The 23,196-nt window shown below is 45.4% G+C and overlaps 1 protein-coding gene across 9 annotated transcripts in view; it reads left to right on the top strand.

Moving 5' to 3' along the window:
- The window catches only part of LOC144580813 (uncharacterized), a 179,458-nt gene that overhangs the window by 51,535 nt on the left and 104,727 nt on the right, over window positions 1-23,196 (top strand). For 6 of the 9 annotated variants that reach the window (XR_013530994.1, XR_013530995.1, XR_013530998.1 and 3 more), the window contains one exon: window positions 22,910-22,970. Coding sequence is in view for 2 of the 9 variants with exons in the window: in XM_078360187.1 (XP_078216313.1) it covers window positions 22,910-22,970 (61 nt within the window). In the remaining 7 variants the exon portion in view is untranslated. The other 3 variants (XR_013530997.1, XR_013530999.1, XR_013530996.1) reach the window with 2 other exon arrangements.

Raw genomic sequence — 23,196 nt, 5'->3', positions numbered from 1 at the left:
GAACGATGCATTTACAACATTTATAAAACATCCCTCAACTTCTTCCAGGAACAAAAGTTTTAAATGAAGGAAAGAGCCTCAGCTATTTCAAGGTCTTGGATTCTTTCCCTTTCTGGCATTTGTGAGCAGCCGTGCAGATTTTTTCCTCCAGAAATGGAGGAAGACTGATTTAGCAAGTTTGCAAAGAGCCCACTTGTGTGAAACACCTTCCCTCCTGCTTTAAGGTGAAGCTCCTCTTTCTAGGAGGAAAGCAGATAGAGGTCTGGGTCTGGATCGCATTGCTCCTAGCATTTGTCACAACATTCTAGGTGTCTAGGATTTGTGACTCAGTACAGCACTCACTTAAAAAAGAGACCAGGTTAAAATAGAGGGGCCCAAATCTCTGCTGCTTTTGCTTGAGATTCTCACGGGGGGTCCTTGTCAATTTCTATTAACCTGTGGCAGGTCCAGGAGGAGCATTCAGTTAATAGTTCATTTAGGTGGTTCTCTCTTGGTCACACGGAGAACTCCTTGAAGGCAGGACAGCATCTTATTTTAGCATTTCCAGCCAATAGCTAGAGTTAATCGGCTACCTCGCCCCCATGCCTCCACTCACACAGTAAGACCATGCAAAGGTGTGATAGGAAATGTTCTGATGGTCAAGATTTGGGAACATGAAGTGTAGTCTCCACAAGAACATTGGTGGGTGTTTTATAGTTTCTGAACAAGCTTCCCATGACTGCGCTGCTGTACACACCTTAATTCAGATTTTGAATCTAAGGACCACCTGCTTTATGAAGTCCTCTCTGTGTCCCGCAGGTTGGACCTGTATTCACAGGACACACAGACCTTAGAGGTGTGATAGTCTTGGTGGCATCCGTAGGAAGAAGACTGGGAGGAAGGGCTGGGAGGAACTGCCATGCACCTCTAACCGGAGTCATGAGGGCTAGTCTGAAAACAGAGGTGCGGATGGTTGGAGGAAGTGGATGAGAGCAGCTTATATCTGCTGCAGAGGGAAGGAAAGGGGCGCTTCCTTTTGGAAAGATAACTGGTGTGATACAGGCAGAGGTGAAGTCAACAGAAGAACAATGCCAAAAAACCTACTCGATGACTGAATTCCAGTAACACAGCCCTAGCCTCCCATGACAGGGCCAACCAAGGCTGTGGTCTTGTGCGCATCCGTCAATTAAAGCAGGAGGGAAGCTTCAAAGCAGTCATTCCAGTAAAAACTTCACAGGCTCTGGGCTGACTTTAAGGATGCATGTGAAATTGCCACAAAACAAGGATTTTATTTTATTGTGTTTTTTTTCCCCCATGGGCTATATTATTTCAGTTCTTGGTGCGTAAGTATCTGGAGGTACCGTTGCTTTTTTTTTCCCCCTAAAGATAAATCCTGGAGGTATAGAGGGCCTCTCTTGAAGAGGGAGGCTCAGATCAATCAGGAGAAGCCAGGTGGAAGGAGAGCCTGAGAGGGGGGGCCTTGCCTAGGACTCTGCAGCAGGGTTAGGGTAAGGCGTGTGAGCCACCCACTGCATTTCTGCCTGGGGTTTTCATCAAGGTTCCCTTTTCTGTGACAGGTAATGTCATTGCATGTACACAATTTAAGACAGAGCATCTGGTGCTTCTCAGACCTTCAAGCAGGTGTCACATCTCAGGTGAACCTTGGCAGTTTTTAGATGAGAAAAGTAATCAAAGCAAAAATGTCAAATAATAATAATAATAATAATGATATCGAAGAAAGCCCAAGCTGCGGTTGGATTCCCAGAAGGCAGCATCTTCTCATGCCATCAACAACATGGTGCCATTTCAGTCGTTCTCTTTTTGTCCCAAAGACAGAAAAAAGAAAAGAAAAAGACACCATGAACTAGCTGTCAATCCTCCTGGTAATACAAGTATACCTGTAAATAAACATGTCAATGTCTACACACGATACACATTTATGCAGAATCCATCCTCCTGGTGCTTCTGCAGTTACCAGTAAAAGTCCTTCTGAGCCTAAGAAATGACAATATTAATTCAGTCTTGGGGTGTGGGGGGAAAGGTGGACTCTCTTCAAATAAAAAGGTGAAGCTAATTAAGTGGCATCCACTGGGGATTGGGAAAAGAAGAGGCTTCTTGTGGGAAGGTAATTACATCTTCATTGACCCTCACAGGGTACCCCAGCGGCGGGGACTCTGCCTTTTGGTGTGACATCTCCTTTCGGGATGAGCTGCCCATCACCTCGAGAAGCCCCCCTCTCCACGGTTGCGTTTTCTAATCAGTTCACATGATTGAGCCTCCAGCAAGTGATGCTTTACTTAATTCCTTTCCGCCTGTAGGGTGTGAGGTTTGGAGGGCCTCTCGTCAAAACTTTGGAGGGCTCTGTCAGTTTGAAAAGAACATGACCTTTAAATTGTATCAGTATGTTTGCTGGTGCATAAGGGAGAGGAAAAGGTTCGTCCTGATGGAAAACCACTCAGAAGCCAAGGAGTAATTCAGAGGGAACCAGCCCAGGAAGGTAATTTGTTTATACATAATTTGCTAAGTGGGGCAAGAATGGGGCCATGTACCTGCTGGGAGAGAAAGGCCTTCAGGTTTGGGTCTGGGGAAGTTTAGCCTGTCTTAGGGTATTTTTCTTTCCATTGCTTTTCACCTCTGAACTGCAGATACTGCTCCACTGTTCTTAGAACAGGTAAACCAGTTCACTCCCGTGACTGCAGTTGAGGGGCAGATTTTCAGAAAGATTCTACTTATACAACTGTCAGCCCTGGAGTTGAATCATGGACTCCTCCAGAGAAATTAACAAGGTCTGGTCTGATACTGTGTGACGCAAGTAGGAACATGAGGACTGATTTTGAGGTTTATCAAAAAACTGCTTTTTAGAGATAAAGCGTCTATTCTGATTTTATTTCATAAGTCTTATTAGAATAAAGAGAATTCGAGAAGCCCATCTGTTTCATGCACGCCCCCATGCACACACACACCCCCACCCCCACACTTTTTATTTGTGTATTGTGTATAGTTTTTATTGTGTTTGTGTAATATTTTAAAAGTTGTATTACTTTGCATTTAGAAGACCTTTAATGATGACCCGTTGTGTCAGAGTTTGTTACTACCCACCCCCTTTTTCCTAGTTAAAATCTTTGGGGTTATAAATGCAGAAGAACATAGAGGCTAAGATACCGAACATTTCCTGGTTTAAGGAGGGAACCAAAAATAGCAATTTGAGCTTGGAGCAGACGTATACTTATTTTATTTTATTTTTTTTAAATTTGTAGCATCTTTATCTTTCAGAATCAAGAAAGCTGCCCACAGTGTCATTCTTCAGCTGAGAAAAGAGAGAGTTGACTAACTCCACGGGTTGGAGTGAGGACTCATGGAGATGGTAGGACACTAACCATCTATGTCTCCATTTCCTGAGCTGTAACACTGGGGTAGACCATCTCACTCTCCCCTGGAGGATTATGTTATTTTTGGAGATTAATAATTTTGGAGGAAGAAGGGTGGCTTCTTCAAAAGGAAGTCACACGAAGAAACAACTTACGTGGTGGTCTCTTTATATAAACATACTGTGACTAGACAATGTATTTGTTCTTTGTAGCAGGGAAGAGCAATGAGCAGCTTCCTGACTCTAAGTCCCGTTCATCCTCCTGTTGTGAAGCATAATCATTTGTCAGCTTAGGTGAAGCTCCTGTGCCCGGCTGCAAGCCACGGTGCTGTGAAGTATTGACTGAGTCCAGGTGCCTAATGCAAAATGCAAAATAGGAATTGAAACATACTTGATGGAATTAAAACATTAGTATTGGCTTTCAGCTCTTGGTTCTCCAGCTCCTGTAATAAATGCAGGACATCTTAAAACCAAAAGCCAACAAACCAGCAGAAAACAGCCAGACGCCTTTGCAAGGCAGGAGAGGCATAGAACCTCGCTGCAAGATTTGTGAATTGATTTTCTCCAGTGTGGACTCGGGCAACTGTTTCATCTCCAACTTTGACATAAACTTTTCATTTATTTTAAGTAGAATGCTCTTATTTTTACCACGGGTATAGGAAGACACTGTGACATGTTAGGTAAATGAAGTAATCCTGATTACCACATTAAGCCATACACAGGGAATCTTAAAAAGAAAGTGTTATAAAAATCTAACATGTATACCCTTACTTGAACTTGAGTGTTTATCAGCATTTATAAAACTGGGACTTCTCTGAACTGGAGGTCGTCACAGTGTGGGATTTGGGGTCTGACCTTTACTAAGGAAATCCATAGGGTATTTCATATGAGATATCTTCCTATAGAAATGAATCTGGTTTTGGTCCCAGATGGGAATCCTGTCTTTCATCAGATAAGTTTAATATTCGTTAATATGGCAGGAATCAATATGCATGATTTTGCCTCTCTGCTCCTAGAGATCTGCCTTTAATCCTGAGTCTTGGGAATCTGAGTAAACTGTGATGACCAGGCCCTTATGCCCAATGGGACCCAGGGACAGTGCTTTAGTTCTGTTTCCTCAAGGGCCTGCAGAGATCTGTGTTTGGGTTACAACCCTGTTGCTCTCCAAGGGGTAGGCCAGGGAAGGAAAATGGCGCCCAAGGGTGTCCATGTTTGGGTTCCAGACATATCCCCTCATTTAAACGTATGAAATTTCTAGCAATCTCCATAGAAAGCAAAGACAGCCACAGAAATACTTTCTAATGGGTTCCTTAGACTGTTCAAGCACCACAATATTTCCTTCTCCTATCCCGGCATTTCAGACATCTGCTTGATATGGAGGCACTGTTCCAATAAATCCTCCATCCTTGGGAGGTCAGAGGTGAGACGGGATTGGGAAGAGGGTCAGGGGAGAGTGAGAACCTTCACTTGGCCCAAATCCATCCACTCAGGCAGTAGTCCTTAATAGAAGAGTCCAAGGGAAGCCTACCTCGTGCATGCTCACTGGCTTCTGTCATCTGGGGCTGGCCCACAGGCGGCCACAGGATGCCTTACTGGGCTTCAGGATGCCTTATCCTGATGTAGCCCAAAGGTTTCTAGTTCTCTTTTATGTCATAAGTCCCTGTGGCTTTGGGAGACGTCCCCTCTGAGGAGTCTTAGGACTATGCTGCTGGATTTGCTCTTTTGCAGGGACAAGATTTGGTCTTGGAGTTCCTTTCATTGCAGGCCTGAATCCCCGAGTTCCTGGGATTGCATTTGGCACCAAGCTCTCTCTCCCCAGAGTTCAGCTCCAGGGTTATTGTGGGTGAGGCAGGCAGTGCCAGGAGGCACTGAGCTAAGTCTGCAGAGTTATCACCAGTTCCTGTAGTCTGTAGAGCTCAGAATAATTTCAGATGATTTCCCCCAAGGGGTGGGGGTGGTGTGGTTAATAATACTGCAGCAGGCACAGCAGGCTTTGGGTGGAGAGAAAGCAGCTGGGTCTACTGAGTAGGGAATTTTATTCTGGGGTCTGAAACTTTCCTGAAACTTGGGCCTGGTTGGGCGAGGTAACTCCATGACTCTCCCGACACATTTTGAGTGAATTGGTTTCAGCTTTCACAGAATGCTAATGTTGGTATTGTTTACGTCTGGTCGCATTGTTTTTCACTTTAAAATTACAGCTTTAGTACATTAAGCTAATTTCATAATACTGTATTAACTTAATATTCCATAAATCACACATGTCAGATTGCATTGTTACGGATGCGCAAAACCCAAATTTACTATTCAGACTCTCCAAACACATGTATTCATAATTTGCTCCAGCCAGCCCCGTGCTGCCATATAGGGTTAAGGAATTATACATTCCAATGCCAGGCACAGATCACGCCGCGCTCTCTCTCTCCCCGCAATTGTTCTCCATACAAATTGAAACAATATATTTCCAGCCATTTTCATAGTTGTAATTACTAGCAAAAATCGTAATACCGTGAACATATTTTAAACACCTGCACTTTTGGTCCAATTCATTTTTTTGTAAGCCGAGTGTTCTCATTTGAATAAGGCTGAGAAAGCTCACTAGTGGTAGCAATGGCTGGGTATTTTTTTTTTTTTTTTTCCCTTTGGGGAAGATGATAACTTTTGGCTTGGAAGGAGAGGTAGAGACTGTCAAGAGGAACTCAGCTTGTACCTTCTCCTTTCCTTTCATTCCTTCTCTCTCCTCTCATCTTCTCTTTTCCTCTCCTCTCTCTCTGTGCCTGTCTCCCACCCCCCCACCCCCAGCTCTGTCTCTCTTTCTTTTTTCACCTTGGCAAGAAGGATTTAATTGCAGCCTGTTTGGTTTTTATGTGCTCCCTGGTCCTCTTGTAAGGGTGCAAAGTCTCTGTTTAGCCCGGCTGGCTGGTTCCGGGGAACAAAGGCAGGCTGTCCGTGGGGGAAATGGTGGTGGGCTGGGGCATGGAGGAGCCTCTGTAGGTTTTTAAGCACACACTGTCTAATCGGGCTCTGACAAGTCCATTGTAAATCAAAGGTCTGGTAAGTGGGGATGCCAGAAATGTTTGATCTCCTTCCAAGCCTTGAAACAACTTGCTTATTTTTTCTGCAGTTTGGCTCCTCACTAAAATAAAACATTGCGAGATGAATGTTCTGACGGGTCATTGTGTGTCAAGCTGTCACTCTGTAATGGTTACATATTTCAGCTGGATTGAGGTGGTGCGGGTTGGGGGAGGTTTGGGGGAAAGAGAGAGGGAGAGAGGGAGGCTAAGAAAGGAGACAAAGAATAACAAGATTTCTGCTTTCTCCTTGTGGCTGATCTTCATTTAAACCAAACACTTGTCATGTTCAGGGAAAGTTTTATAAATTTTTAATGATATTGGGTACAACTGGTGCTTTGAAATTTGCTGTACTTTAATTTTTTCTTCGTTAGCAAAGGTTCACTAATGCATTGAAGTGCTAAGAGCGTATCCTGGGGATGCCACGATAATTGTGTTGTTAATAATATTGTGGCACTAGTAATGTTCTCCTGGTAATCAAGGCATGAGATTTTTTTTTAATATATTCAGTTATTACACTGCATCTCGTACAAATCATGTCAATTACAATTGCCAGCCTGTGACAGTTAAAATAATTGTATACGTTTTCTAGAATTTTCCATTGGCTTGGCTAATCAAGCTAAAAAAAAAAATCAACACATTATTTGCATTAATTTTGTTTCTAGTCTATTTCCACTCCTAAATCATTTGTCCATCTACTTCAAAAGGCAGAACAGTAAGTATTTTAATAATAAATATACAAACACATTCACACCAACCTAATTTAGGAATACTCCTATAGGTCTGGCAAGACAGAATCATCTGGTTGGAATGTTTTGTGTGACTGGGTTTATGACTTTAACTAGTGTGCATGCAGGCTGATATTGAGTTCACATTGCATACACTTGGGATATGTGGAGTCTATGTTTATGTAGACAAATCTCATAAGAACATTCATTTTAGCATTTGCTATTTCTGTATTCCGTCCGTAGTTCTGTCTAGGTCAGGAAAATTGCATGATTTTGGTCTTTCCTTTTTGGCTTCACTGAAATAGCTCAGTGTTCCTCTGCACCAGGAAATGATGTATGTAAGACTTTGCAGAAAGGCAAATTTGCAGCTCACACACTAGTCTTCTACTTCTGTGAGCTCTACCTCCTGACCAGCACTGAAGGTTTCTTTATTTAGAACTAAAATAGCTAAACACTCAAAAAGTACTGAACACGCGAAGCTGGCTGCACACGGAATCCCCTGTGGTGTCTCAGCAAATTTCCCCATAGCCCGAGCTCTCTCTGTCTCCTTCCCCCAGCGTCCCTCTCCCCATCACCCCTGGGGACAGCGAGGGGTTTTGGTTACATAGAGTCTTGTTGAATGAGGGCTCCAGGGTGCACGGAAGAAGGGGAGGAGGGGCTGGATGGGTCTCTGGGGAGCCTTGCCCTGCCTGGCTGCCATGGCACACAGGGACAGCGGGTCGGGGTGCCTCTCAGGCAAACCCTGAAGAGTGAGATGCCTGGCTTGTTTTAGCCATGAAAAAGAGGCTTGGAAAGCAAGCAGGAAATGCAGCAGTTTCTCAAGGGGCCGTTGAACAAGAAGGAGCAGCATTCTTACAAAAAACCAGTAGCAGAGGGTCAGAGCAATGACAGGTGGACATGCTAGGATTATAGGAGAAATTATCTGGCATCTCGATGATATTATTTGGGAAATAACAAATAAGCACCTCCGTTCCTGAGGCCCTCTTCACCCCCTCCGCCACTGTCCTCCCTCTACACTGTGCTGTCTGTGGCATCTAGAGTTTACATGAGGAGCAGTGGCTACAGGTTATGGGGGTCAGGGCAACAAAATATTTTTTCCCCTTTTTAATGCAATCATATTCTCTTAAACATGGCTTGAACAAATCATCTCTCAAAACGTAGAATTTATTTCTCAACTTTGCCTGGAGGTACAGCAGCAAGAACAGATTTTTTCCCTCTCTCTGGCCCTTGGAGTCCTGACCATACAGAATGGATGGCTTTAGAACTGTACACGGACAGAAAAATCAATGCGTCATACCAGGAGGCTTCAGGGGTTAGGTTCCCATGTCCATGTCAACAAGGCTATTGGTTTTTTTAATGCTCCAAAGTTATCACTTCCCGGCTGCTAGAGCCACCGCTGTGACTTGTGTGGTCAAACCTTAACAAAAGAATTTCCCTTTGCCCACCACTCGGTGGCATGGAATTTAATTACTGCACAGAGAGAATTTTTCCAAGTATGACAATCTAAAACAAACAAGCAGGCCCCCAACTGCAGATGTTCCCAGGGCAACTGACTGGTGTGTTACAGCTAGGATCAGGGATCTGGCTAGGGGCTCGGGTGCCACATTTGTACCAAACTTCAGCTCTGAGGCAGGATGGCAGGCGGCTGGTGAGGTCTCTGCCAGCTCTGGATGCTCTGGGGATGCAGCTTGCTCGAAGAAAAGGACAACATGGTCTTCTTTATGGGGTCACCTTGCAGTCAGTCAGAATTGGGGGTGGTGGACAGCTAGGACCACGAGCATCTCTCCTGCTTTGAGCTCACTGATCTATTCAGGGTTTGATTTGTTGGTAGAATTACGAGCTATCATGTGAAGACCATGTTGCTTAAATGAACACTTACTGTTGTTAGATTTTAAGGCGAGTATTTGAAAATGAGGTCTTGTCTAAATCTTTGTTGATGTAATCATCCCAACAATGCATTTGTTTTACGGGGAGTCCTTGTACCTTGGCAGTAGCCCCATAGGAAGACCTAGAATTTCTCGGATTGACCGAGTTTGCAGTCACTCTGGATCCAGACCCATCCCGAGCTGCCTGGCCAGGAAGAGACCCTGTACCCTCCTAACTGGGCCCTTTGCTCTGGTTTTCATCCTCAGCACCCCTCCCCCAGCTGCCTTTCCCTGGGCTGTCCTGTCGTCGGCGGTGACACAGTGCCAGCGCCACAGTGCCGGTGACCGCAGTGAGCATTGCTCACTTGCAGCGGGCGGATGAAAAGGCAGTGCAGATGTAATTTGTTTTCAATGGCTGTTTCAAAAGAATAATTGTGGTGACATTGCGGGATCAATATTATAGATTTTTGTTTTCAAGTACACTGTATGTGTGGTGCTAAGGGGAGGCAGGAAATACAACGCTGCAGCCTGAATACAATAAAAATGGATTGAGGTCTGCGGGTGTTTGTCGGCTGCTAGCCATCACGGGTTTGGGACATCATTGGTGGGATTACCGAGTTTGTCCTTTGGGTGGGTATTTCATGGTGAGTGCTGTGCACATTTCCTGTAGTTTTCCTTTTTGGCTTCTTTTGGGACTTGTTTCCTGAATCCGCATGAAGCCATCCGAGACGAGCTTCCAAAATCAGAGCCTTGGCTTTGTCCGCTAACAAGTGGAGGTGGCCGGGGGTGGTGTGGTGGAGAAGGTGTGTGACTATCTGTGGAAGGGGCTGGACGGTTTCAGGAGAAAACGATGGCTTCCAGTCAAGATTTGGGGTAGGATGACTCCGGAAGCCTTCTGTTTCCTCCAGCTCCTCCTGTGCAGCCTCTAAAATGCTGGTCACCCCAGGAGTGTTGTGGGTCCCAGATTGACACAGGGACTTGGTGATGGTGGGAGCAAGTCCCCAGGCATCTGTCAGACCACCTTAGATGGCAGCCTCATCCTTGGGCAGGACAGCATGCTCTTGAGAAAAACATTCTGCTCAGAAAGCTTGTCTGAACACAAAGATTGCCAGTTTAAAATCCTAAGAACAGCAGAGGAAGTGATGAAGACCTCTGGAGTTAAGGCGGGTTCCCTGACTCGGGGTAACTGCATGAAAGTGTAGATCCCAGGGTGAAAATTATATGAACAAAGAATTAGTAATAAAGCTGAATAAATGTAATGAGATGTGAAAGAGAGCATAGTGGGCGCCTTCCCCCCTGTCTTTTGTAAGTAGCCCTTGAAAGAAATGGAAATCCTGGCAAAATACCTTTCTAGTCTCTGGCTTCAAATTGTAAATAAAAATGATTTGTTTTGGGGTGAGAGAACTGCCAGGAAGGGAGCAGGATTTCTACCTGACATCCAGAAGGATACCTGAAAGGTGAGAGCTGGCACATCTGCCCCAAATGAGTCAGTTGACAGATAGGGAAACTGAGGCATGCCATTTCTAGGACTGAGGCCCTGCCTAGTCTTGCAGTGAGTTTGAAGAGACTCCATATTCCGGCTTCCAACCCGAAGCTTCCCATGAGCTTGGCTCTGGTTCGGGCATATTTTGTTTGGAAAGCACAATGTCTTTTGTTGTTCGCTTTTCCTTTTTTTTCTTTGTCTTTGTCTTTTTTTTTTTTTTTAAATGGAGGACAAATAGAAAGTTGGGCAAGTTCCACAGCAATCCAGTTCTGGATTGTCTTGAAAAATCAGCATATAGCAACACAGGGCTCCCATGTTGCACGGCAGCATCTAGCCCGTGTGAAGTCCCCCCTGCCTGCTTTGGGTGAGATCCTCCCTCACTTGTTCACCTTCTGCCTCAGAAGCGTTTGAGCTTGTCAGTCCTGTTCTAGAGTGCACTGTGGTGTTTGTGCGACTAGACGGCTTTCCTGCTTGTGAATTTAGCACAGTGGTGAATAGCAGGGGCACACTTCCCTCGGAGCTACTCTTTCTTTGGTTCTATGGAGCATAGGCTATGATTAGAAAATAAGAGCTGATTGGCACCCTACGACCTCTAACACCCTATGTTAGCAACGTGTGTGTCTGTGTGTTGCAAACTCTCTGGAAGAAATAAAAACCAAGCCACCTACACATTTCAAAATAGCCAGATGTTTACATTCACACTTCCTGAAGATTTAAAGCCATAAATACTCGCTGAGCTCCTGGCTTGAGGTTTAGGCAGGAGAGAACTCCTTCTCTCAAGGAGCTCACAGTGTAACGGGAGAAAACATAGATGCGTTAATTACCTAAGATGTAAACTCAGGGCTTGTTCCCCGAGGTCCTGCTGTGTCCTAGCCCCTGCTACTACCTTTTAAATCACTAGGCAAGAAACTACCTGCAAAAGACAGAATATGATGAAAAAGACTGTATTTATGTGCTGAGGGATTTAAGTCTGGATTAGAGAAATTAACATCTTAGTCACTAATTTAACAGCTATTTATCAGCTATGAGTGAGGCATGGTAAAAGGGCTAGCTAGCACTATAATGGTGAACAAACTAGACATTGATCAAACAGTTGCACAAACAAATAATTCCAACTCACAAGTGCTATGAAGGAACAGTACACAGTGATAGGAGTCCACATAACAGAGAGTCTGACCAAATCTAGGGAAGATCAAAGGCTCCTCTGAAGAACACATTTGGTCTGAAGGTTGGATAAAGGATAGAGAACACGAGCGCTTTCTACACAGAGGAATCAGGATGTTCAGAGGCCCTGGGGCAGGAGAAAACCTGTCATACCCAGAGAACTCAAAGAAGGCCAGTGTAAGCTGGGACAGGGAGCGTGGAAGGAAGTGGTGTGGGGAGAGGAGCTGCAGAGATACACTGGTGGATGTCAGACCAAACAGGACTCTAAGGTCCAGGGTAAAACATTTGGACTTTTGGAACACAGGAAAGGTTTTGAGATGTGTGTGAGTGTGTGTGTGTGTATGTGTGTGTGTGTGTGTGTGTATACACACATGGTGACACAAACAGATCTGTCTTTCAAAAGAAGTATTTATCCTAAGTCAGGTTTCCAAGAAATCAGATGCTGAGCCTCAGAGATTTGTGTAGAGTGTTCCCTGAGGAAAGCTTTTAGGAGCAACAGCTGTGAAGAGGAAGGAAAACAAGATTAGGCATAAGAAGAAGTTGCACCACAATTGCAGAAGAGGACTCAGCGAATTCTACAGTGCCTGCTGGAGCTAGCGTGACTCTGCAGAAATGTTCTGCCATGGAGTTTGGGGCCTTAAACCACTAGACCTCCATTGACAGTCACTGGATGTGGGCTGTCCCTGGGGAGGAGATGTGATCTTGAATAAGGCCATTCTCTTTAGCTAAGGCTGGTTTTCAAGGAGGAACTCAGTTAAGAGCTGTCAGCCACCATGATTCTCAGGAGCTGTAATGGGTGGCACACAGAGTACACTACAGTCTGCCCCTTGCATGATGTACAGTACTTGCTTCAAATAATAAGTTTTATCAGCAGCTTTCCCAGGATCTTGGTTGGTCTTTTTTCCAGGGGAGACTTATAAAAGAGGAGAGTCACTGGGACAAACCACAATCTCACCCCTCTAGCTGGTCCTTGGGCCACATCTATTACTCATGATCTCTGCCCTTTGTCCCGCCAAGCCATTTGCTACTGCCCACGATTCTATATATTCTTATGTCATTATTTGCTCCTTATATTTGGCTGGCACTTCTATTGGTCTGAGCTGCTCACCTGGTGCAGAGACCAGGCCCTCATCTCTAAAGGGTGTGGCCCTGGGGCCACCACGCCCTTCTCGACATAGCTGTTGCCATTGTTCTGTTTTCATGATAGGGCCCTGGTGACAAAGGGTGCCCTAGTGAATCAGCTGGCTGCCTCCATTATGTAGCAATGACTCTATCTCCTCCTTTCCTTTCTTGCTAGACTCTCAGCATAAGAATCCTAAGTGAACAGGTGACAGCTGTCACTAAAAATATAATGGGACTCTTGCCAAGTTCTCCACTGAAGGAGGCCTTGTCTGGGACTCAGAACCTCTAGATGCAGAAAGCCTGGAGTTACTTGGATGGGAGGCACTAGTTCTGTAAATGGATCAGTGGGAAGGATGGAAAACAGTGCCACTCCTGCTCTGACCCTTTGGAGCCTGACCCCACGCACTGCATCTGTTGGGGATGCACAAGCATACAATTTTCAATGCCTTGGAGTTTACACTGAGTCCTGGAGAAGAATGTCCTGTTCTTCCAGAACATCAACTCCAAGTTGGTGCTTGAGTTGAATCTCCAAAGGGCCATTCTATTGCTCTACCGTATTGGCAGTTTCCTTTGTGTTATAAGTGATAGAGCCAGTGTGTCTCACGGTCATATTTCCACTCTCACACCTTCCCTTGCTGCAATGCAACATAGTGTGGGATCTAGTTGTGCTATAAACTCTTGGATAGTAGTGCTAGCTAAGATTTGTGGCCAGGAAAGGGAAACTCAAATCCAGAGGATGTGAATTCCTATCCATTTGAATCTGTACCTTTTCCAGGGTAGAAGGGATCCAATGTAATTGAGTTGCCCCCAAGTGGATGGTTAGCCTTCTTTTGGTAAGAAGTCACATTAGGGCTTAACACGTTGGTCTCTGTTGCTGGTGAGTTAGATATTTGGTAGTGCTAGGAGCTAGATCAGACTTAGGGAATAGGGATTCATGGTACCGGGCCCATGCATAATGTTTGTGCTATCATTTCTTTGCTGCATTCATGGGGCCATTGGCCCCATGGCCACTGACAGAGGCTGGCCCATATCAACAGGCCAAGTCATTCTTTCTACTTGACTGTTTACTGCTTCTCCCATGATAAATCCTCCTTAATGGGTATTATTATGTAATAAAAGGACCATCCCACTTGTGCCTTCTCATAGACTCACTCATAATCCCCTCCTTCCCAGGTCTGTTTGTCTTCAGACTTCCAACCGTTCTTTTTCCAGTGCTCTTGACCAACCAGCTGAGCCATTTGCTACTGCCCATGACTTAGCATATATTCTCATGTCAGCCTACCTATTTTTTCATACAGAGTAAATTATCAGATTCACCATCCGAAGTTCGGCTATGGGGAAGAAGTTTTCCCTAACTACTGTCTTTCAAAGCCATGACTGTGTGGGACTGTTTAGCCTAGCAGGGGTCTGTTTGCAGCTTGTATTCACATACTGAGCTGAGAACCAAGATTAGCCTTTCTCCTTCTTGGCTGGCTGATTCGAAGGGTCCCCATGGTCCTGCAGGTGTTAGCTGAGGAAGGAGGTGCTGCTGCATCAGCAGTGGGCGTCACAGGGGTCTGGGTTACCAGCTCATGCAGCTTACCTGTGCCCTGTGGTCCTGTTCATGCCCTGCGGTCCTGTTCTAGATAAAAGTCTTCCATATTACAGTGGATAAGCTCTGGATCTACCTGACTTTATGCCTTGGTGGCTCTGACAAAAACCAGTTCATGATGGGAAGCTCTTACTGGGTGGCAACTGGGCATTCCATGGTCAGGAAGTCTGTCTCTACCAGGGCCCATAAGTAAATCATGAGTTGTTGTTTTGCTTATTTTATATTGTGCATAACTTCTTAATGCATACATTCTGCATAGTTGCTCCTACCTTAGCGTCTCTGTGTCTGCTGGGTCATGAGGAGTTCCCCAGATCCTGGTCCAGTTGCAGAGACCTTCCCTGATTGGTACCCCTTTCAATGGAAGACATTCTTGTCACTCAGAACACGGACAGTAGCAATATTCTGAAATGTGGGATAGCTGCCTCCAGAACTTATGGGGGTGTAGCTGACAGAGTGAAATGTGAGATGCAGTGTGAAATGTGAGGTATTCCTCCCTTTGGAAGGGATGTTCTTGTATGTCTTTGTTTTGTTTTGTTTTTCTTTTTTGAGGCAGAGTCCTTCTCTATCACCCAGGCTGGAGTGCAGTGGTATGATATTGGCTTACTGCAGCCTCCACCCCCCAGGTTTGAGCAATTCTCATGCCTCGGCCTCCTGACTATCTGGGGTTACAGGCTATATGTCATACCTGGCTAATTTTATTGTTGTTGTTGAGATGAGGTTTCAGCATGTTGGTCAGGCTGGTCTCAAACTCCTGGCCTCGAATAATCTGCCCACCTTGGCCCCCCATAGTACTGGGGTCACAGGCGTGAGGCACCCCACTGGTCTCTGGTATGTCTTTGACCATTGGAGCCTCAAAAATTTCATTGACTTGGTGGGTCTCTGAAGTTTCTTAGGGCTTATCTCCCACCCTCTGGAGGGCATGTATCTCACCAAGGTTGTCTACTGCCATCCTTCATGATCTATTTTGTTTTTGTAGGAATCAGACCGGTGAATTAATGGGGTATGATAGGACCTTCCAACCTCCAGTCATATACATATTTTCTATGCTAGATGGTACGGGAACAACTAGAGGGACTTCCACCTGACCTGCTGTGCCATGACAGTTCTTACCCAAATGTCCAAGGAGCCATTCTGGAGATCTGCCAGGTTCCAAGGGTGTCTATTTTGATGATACATTTTGGGGACTTGGAAATTGTCATGAGGACGACTTTCTCAGAGCTGGTTCTGGGCCTGGATTCTATATTTTCCCCACCCTCTATATGTGTACATGCAGGCCATTTTGCTAGGAAGCAGAAGAGGGTGAGTACTGGGGAGAAGTTGGAGATCTTGAATAGGAGAGGTTCAATTTGGGTCCCAGTCTGAGAAAGCTGCAGGAGGTTTGATAAAGTAGCCTTGGGTTTCCCAACATGGAAGATGTGCAGATGGTATTAAATAATATAAGGATATTATATTTATACATTAAATCATAGTGAGTTACAAGGTAGGACAATTATTCCTTTTCCAATTCAACATGTTTGAATATTTGCTGTGGTTCCAAAATGGACAGGCTGAGGCCTGTTGCATGGGAGTTGGGACAAAAATAAGTTTCCCATACAAATATGGCCTGGAAATTGATGGATTTTTATAGTATTGCCTTCCTCAACGTCTGAAGGTGGAATTATTCTGTTGTCCTGATTCAAGAAATGTAGAAGGACAGCTTTCTGCAGAGGAATTAATGGGCTCTGCCTGCAAGCTTATTTCTCCAGCCCAGTTCCCACCTTAGATACGATGTTTCCACCTTCTTCAACTCAAGCAACACATGTGGCCCTGTGGGCTGTGAATGCAGGGGAGTCACTGGAATCCCACCAATCTAAAAAGGGGGAAACAGGGTGGCCCTATTTTGCCTTCTTGTTCTGAAAATTTTAATTTGTAAATTTAAATTAAATTTTAACATTTAATTCTGTGGAAGAACATACCTTCTAGGATGTAAGTTGAATACTGAACTCCCTTGTCAGAATGTCCCCTGTAAAACTTGACGTGGTATCTTACGGTCGCTTCAGTTACTTTGCTCAGCTTAGGGTAAGACCGGCCTTCATGGAACTCATTTATATCGTGTTGGAGGTCAAAAGCAAAATAGCCTTGGGATGTGCAATTTTCTGATAAACAGTGTTGCCTTATTTGGGGGAAGAAATCATAAGACTGTATTAGTTTTCCATTGCTGCTGTAATGAATTCCCACAAAGTCAGAGGCTTAAACAATATAAGTTTATCATCTTGCAGTTCTATTGGTTGAAATCCAACACGGGTCCCACTGGACGGAAATCAAGCTGCCAGGAGGGCTTCGTTTCATTTGGAGGCTGTACTAGCCTGTTCTCACACTGCTAATAAAGATGTATCCAAGACGGGGTAATTGATAAGGGAAAGAGATTGGTTTAATGGACTCGCAGTTTCACATGGTGAGGGAGGCCACACAATCATGGCGGAAGATGAAGGAAGAGCAAAGGGATATCTTACATGGTGGCAGGCAAGAGAGAAAACATGTGCAGGGGAACTGCCCTTTATAAAACCATCAGATCTCCTGAGTCTTACTCACTATCAAGAGAACAACACGGGAAGAACCTGCTCCCATGGTTCAATTACCTCCCACTGGAGTCCTCTCATGATACGTGGAAATCATGGGAGCTACAATTCAAGATTTGGGTGGGACACAGCTAAACCATATCAGAGGCTCAAGGGCAGAATTCATTTCCTTGCATTTTCCAGCTTCTAGGGGCCACCCTTGTGCCTTGACTCATAGTCTTTTTTCTACCTTTAAAGCTAACAATGTTGGATCACTCTGACAGGTCGTATCTTTCACTCTGATCAAAGCCAGGAAGGCTTTTTTAAAAGAATTTACATGGTAAGTTGGGGGCCTCTTGGATAATCACGGTAAACTCCCATCTCAAAGATTTACATCTTTAATCACACCTGTGAAGTCCCTTTTGTCACGTGAGTTAACAGAGTCCTAGGACCAGGCTTAGGGTGTGAATATTTGATGGATCCATTATTCTGCCTACCACAGACTGTAATATAACAAAGTTATAAGGAACCTTAGATTCTAATTTATGACTTCTCACTCGTTTTCATTTGGAGTTCCTTCCAAGGCACTCTTTTATTTGTCTTTTGAGATGGAGTCTCGCTCTGTCACCCAGGCTGGAGTACTGTGATCTCGGCTCACTGCAACTTCTGAATCCCAGGTTTAAGCAATTCTCCTGTCTCAGCCTCCTGAGTAGCTGGGATTACAGGTGCCTGCCACCATGCCTGGCTAATTTTTGTATTTTTAATGGAGATGGGGTTTCGCCATGTTGGCCAGGCTTGTCTCGAACTCCTGACCTCAGATAATCCACCCACCTTGGCCTCCCAAAGTGCTGGAAGGCCACCAGTGCGGTGAGCCACTGCACCCAGCCCCAAGGCATTCCTAATAGATGTGCATCCAGCCTCAGGTATGTGGTAGGTATCAGTACCTAAAATTCTGGATAATGCCGAGGACAGAAATCTCTTACTGAAGGTTCCATACCCAGAATATGTTGTAGGTAGGACTCTGATGCTATCTCTTTCTTGTCCCAAATCCATGATCCTTGTTTCCAGCATGCCTTAACTTTCCCCTAAATAAGTGTCTGCAGGGAGTTTGGTTCCCAACCTTGGGTCCTGGGGGACTCCACGTGTCCCAGGTGCCTTAATAGAAATATTGGGGTTGATTTGAGACACTGAATTGGTCTCATTATTATCTCATCACCTAGAAAATGCTTCTGAGATATTTCCTTTGGGCTGGTTAGCTTCAAACACGAAGGAGCTCTTTGACTAGGAAACAGCTGAATGTTTCCAATTTGGCATATTCCCCCTGACTAGCCCAGGAACTGGGGGCTATGAGGGCTCTGTCCCCAGGATCCCCTCCCTGCTGGCTCTACCAGTCTTGCTTGCCTTGCTCCTTTGCTGTGAGGACCGTGATGACGACTGCAAGCTGACACAATCCTAGGTTGAGTGCTTGTGTATTTGCATAATGGTCAGGGCAGTGCAAGACTTCACTTTGAGGGGAAGTCTGTGATATAACCAGCCAAGCCTGGGAAAGCCTGCTGCAAACCTCTCTAATAAGGATCGAATCCCAGCGTGGCCGTCAAAACAGCTGGAAAAGCTGCAACCCGAGTCAAATGAGAAATTGGGCAAATATCTTGACACAGAAAAACTGCACATGTACCCTGGTAGAAATTATACTTTTATAGTTATTTTTACATCCAAACATTACTCTTTGAGTGCCGTCATATTTTATGAAAACTTTTATTAACATTTCAAAATGACCTTACCCTCATGGTGAGACTGTCAGTCCCAGGAGCCATAACCTATTTAAAACATTTTTATCTTTACAAACACAATAAAGTAAGCTGTCTTCAGCAGATTTGTAGATCTCATTAGAGATACTTTTTAAGAAGGTAGTGCGTCTCTGGGGAAGATAATGACAGGTTGTAATCTTTGCATGCAAAGTTTTCAAACATGCACATTTTGTGCAAATGGATCATTTCATCTTTTTAGCCTTGCTGTCACCAGATCTGCTTTGTAATTGCTGTGGTATTCAATGGGGATAGTTAGGGCTCTGGCTGCCCTGAACAGGGCAAGACACCTTGGATGGGATGAAACTGGTGTTCTCCATACAGTAGTTCTCGACTTGGCTTGGCCACCGGAGGTGAGGTGAGGGCTTGAGTAGGACAGGAACACAGGAAATCTCATGCAGAGACCAGAGACAAATGACCCTTTCCTTTGACTAAAGCACGCTTGATCTTCTAGGTTGTAAATGAGGCTTTTCCTTTGGGGAGTGACTAGCTTAGGTGGCAGTCGAGGTGAGTAATATTTCAGAACTGCTGCTCCAAAGGGCCAGTGTTCCAAAGACTTCCCTGCTTAAATGGTCTTTTTATGCAGCGAGATAATGCAGCTGGTGCATTGCTAAATCAGGCCTATTTTCTGAGGAATGGTTGCATTCAGGGCACTTCTAATTTGTCAGGAGAAATGCAGACCATCTCTCCAGGAGTCTGCTTAAGAGGACATCATTTCTCCACGAGCTCTGCCTTGGGTCAATGTGCCTCGCGCTGGCACACCAGCCCCTGTTGCTTCCACTCCCCCGGGGATGCTCTGATTTATTAGGATTAAACAAGCCATGTCCTCCGCCCAACTCAATCTGCAGGGTGATCATCCTCTCTTCCTTCCCCTGCTCTCTCGCCCCTTTCTTCTAGAGCCAAAAGGCAGAGGAAGGGTCACTTTACAAATGTGCCCCCTGTCTTGTGGGAAATGTTGCTGATGAAGTTTCACTCTGCTGGGCTGTGATGATGACGTAGGGGCACACAGGTGGTCCCAGAGGAGGCCAGGGCGCTGGGCAGGCAGGCTCTGGGAGTGGCGAGTGGCTGTCTTTGGTTTTCTGAGTATGAGATGACAGTGAGGCCACAGGGTTTTGGAATGCCAGAGATGAAGCCAAAGCCATTGGTAATTGACTGCTGTTACTTTCGGCCAGTGTCAGAACAGGGGAAAAGGCCCAGGTGAGTCACACAGCTGAATGCCCCCAAGTGCTTATCTTACAACCATTTCAGTTGCATTTCTGTTTGAGCCCCCTCTTCTATGGATCTCACTTAATGAAGCTCAGCTCTGGCTTGGCCTCCGTATTAAAGCTTTCTGTTGGGTGTGGCTTTATGGTAGTATTATTATTTATCTTATGAATCATATAAATATGATCTGATTCCTATCTTGGGCCTGAGATCTGCCATGTTACCTCATCATGGAAGGCCCTTATTCCTGAGCCCCCCGGAGACCTCCTTCTGCAAAGTGCACAGACTCCACACCTGACTGCAGGGACAAGACCCTGATTTTGTCCCTCAGCAATTTGTGACTGGAGCCAAGTTACTCATCTTCCCTGTGGGCTAATAATGGGCTCTACCTCCCAGGGCCATTGTGAAGATTGATCGAGTTAAACACACACAATACCAGGAATAGTGCTTGGTACGTAGAAAGCCTGCAGGAAGCAGAAGCTTTGTTTCTGTTGGGAATTGCCTGGACTCCCTTCCGGGGAACTCTACTGACTGTTTTGTCTGGGTGCCCCTGCCTTGCTCCCTGGCCTCTAGCAGGCATCCTGGCCATCAAAACAGCTGCAAAGGCTGCAATCCCAGTCAGTGTTTCCAGCTGGGACCCCAGGAGTTTTCTCACCACCCGGGCTATTTCACAGAAGCCCCTGTGCATGTGAGCCCAGCCACAGGAGCAGGTCCCATGAGGATGGTGGAGCTAGGACGCAGGACGTTGGGCTTGTGAAGGCTTTGGCTCCCCTGAGTTCAGAGCCACCCCTGGCCGTGTCAAGCGTGCTTTCCTGAGAGGACCCGTCTGGCTGAGGAATGAGTTTGGAGTCATCCTGCCCAGCAGCTGTGTGAGCTGTTGGCCTTTGTACTGGGGGCAATTCAGGGTCTTGCTGCCTCAGATTCAGGGCTTGGTGTGCTGAGCAGTGCAGCATTCCTAGAGGAAAGCCTGTGGCCTGATGTGCTCTGATGATCATTTCTGCCTCAGTCCCTCCATTTGAATGATACTTTTTTATCTCTTTTTTTTTTCTCTTAGAGTCAGGGTATCTCTCTGTTGCCCAGGCTGGAGTGCAGTGGCATGATCATAGCTCACTGTAGCCTCCAACTCCTGGGCTCAAGTGATCCTCCTGCCTCAGCTTCCTAAGTAGCTGGGACTATAGGCATGTGCCACTGTGCCTGGCTAATTTTTAAACTTTTTTTGTAGAGACAGGGTTCTGCCATGTTGCCCAGGCTGGTCTCTAACTTCTAGGCCTAGGCCTCCCAGCATGCTGGGATTATAGGCGTGTGTCACCATGTCTGACCTCTTTACCTTTTCTTGAGTATATGTCCAACTCAAGTGACTTCACAGTTCATCCACCACGTATTGTTGGCATATCTGACCTACACATTCATTTTGAGGGCCTACTGTGTGTACAAAGATATGGAAAGCCATGTACCCCCCACCCCTGCTTTTTTTTTTACATTGAAGTCTGGCTAAGAACACAGATTTGGTCATGAACTATCTTTTCCTCTGGCTTAATTCATTCTGAGTAGGTAATGAGTTTGGCTGTTAAAAAAGATTGTTCTAGGGACCAAGGGCATGAGGCCCAATCTCTAGGCTAAGCTCATTGGGCATAATATTAGACAAAATTTTTTTAGCTTTTTGTCTGACACCTTTTCCAATGGGAGAAGCTGGACTGAAAAGTTTTCAAGTTGGCTGTGTAATCCAGCATCAGGAAAACTGCTGCCGTCTTCAACCCAGGTACATTTTAATCTCCCTCATACTGATTCTGCTCCACAGATCAGCCCTCACGCTACACAGCCACGGTGCGGTCAGGGATGGTGGTGTCACGGGTTGAAGACAAGAAAGACAGATGTGTGCCTGCAACCAGTAGTGAGAGCACAGAGGCAATGATGATGGAACAGAAGGCAAGAGGCTGTCATCATTCACATCACGAGGACCAGAGACACCCTTCCTGGGAAGAGAGCTGACAAACCTTCCCTGGTGAGGGGTGAACATCCTTGGGAAGCCACAGAGAGCAAGGCACAGTTTTTCATTGATCACCACCGTCAAGATGCTGCCAGGATCACGCTGTCTAGGAAACCATTTAAACTAGTGAGAAGAGGATACAGCATTTGACAACGGTTGTTTTGTTTCAAGATGCACGCATTAAAAATACATCTGAAATCCGGGACACAAGGAATCCAAATAATGTTATTAAATTTCTTGTCGAAGAGGGTCTCTGGGGACAGCCGGCTCCGCTCTTTACGAAAAACACGCAGAACTCGACTTGCCTGAACAAAGTGTCTTTGTATCTCTTCTCTTCTCCCTCTCTCTGCTTTTTTCATTTCCCACTTTCCTGTTTCTCCTGAGGAGACAAACAAATCTCTAAAGGACTATTAAGTTGCAAATATATTGGAGCCAAAAATAGAAGATGGAGCCTTATAAACATTTTGCATATTTTGGTGTAATTTGTTGAAAATAGTACAAAATATGCTCACAGTTGGCATCTAGAATGCAAATATTAGGAATCCAGTCCCCTGATACATTATGGTTTTTCAGCAGTATAGAGTGGGCTCGTCCAATTGCTATTGTGTGACTTTGTAGTTTGTTGGAGTGTGAAAAATATCGGTGACTTGTTTGTACAGTATATTAGGGAGATACATGTCGCCAAGTGTTATTAGCTCCCCTAGAGACTCCAAGGGACAAAAAAGCCCAGAGTGGAACTCAGGGAGAAACAGATACATGTATTTTTAACGTGGCTGATGCCAGTTGCTTTTCTGAGCAGTTTCCTTAAAATAAAAACCAGGCCAGGGATCAAAGTGTGCGGGGGGGGGGGGTTTCCGTGTTCCAGAACACGGGGGTTAAGAGGAGAGACTTTCAATGGGGAGGTCTGTAGTACGTGTATGAGCTGATGGAACGCTCTCCCACCCAAGGCTTCAATGAGCCTGACTGGTTTTACTGCTGACAGTAAATCTGTCTTTCCTTTCCCCTGACAGGTGAGAAGCCATCCTTTCTCGAATGGGGGCTCCCACTGTACATCTGGCACCCACTTCACAGGTGAGCCTTTCCGCTCCTAAATGATGACTGGTAAGAAAAACAAGATGTCTTTCTTGGTTATAAATTTAACTCTTCTATGATTAGTCTGGGCAATTAGGACACCCCTGGGGTTCCGTCTAGGGCTGAGGCACAAGCTGGAAGTCTGATTAGCTCAGGTCTCTTGATGCTTGTTCCTGGTAGTAAATGCCTGGCACATATAGTATTGATTTTCATTTAGATATCTTAA

Source organism: Callithrix jacchus, chromosome 22, assembly GCF_049354715.1.
Source record: "Callithrix jacchus isolate 240 chromosome 22, calJac240_pri, whole genome shotgun sequence".
Classification (NCBI taxonomy): Eukaryota; Metazoa; Chordata; class Mammalia; order Primates; family Cebidae; genus Callithrix; species Callithrix jacchus.
This window is presented reverse-complemented; position numbering and strand designations above follow the sequence as displayed.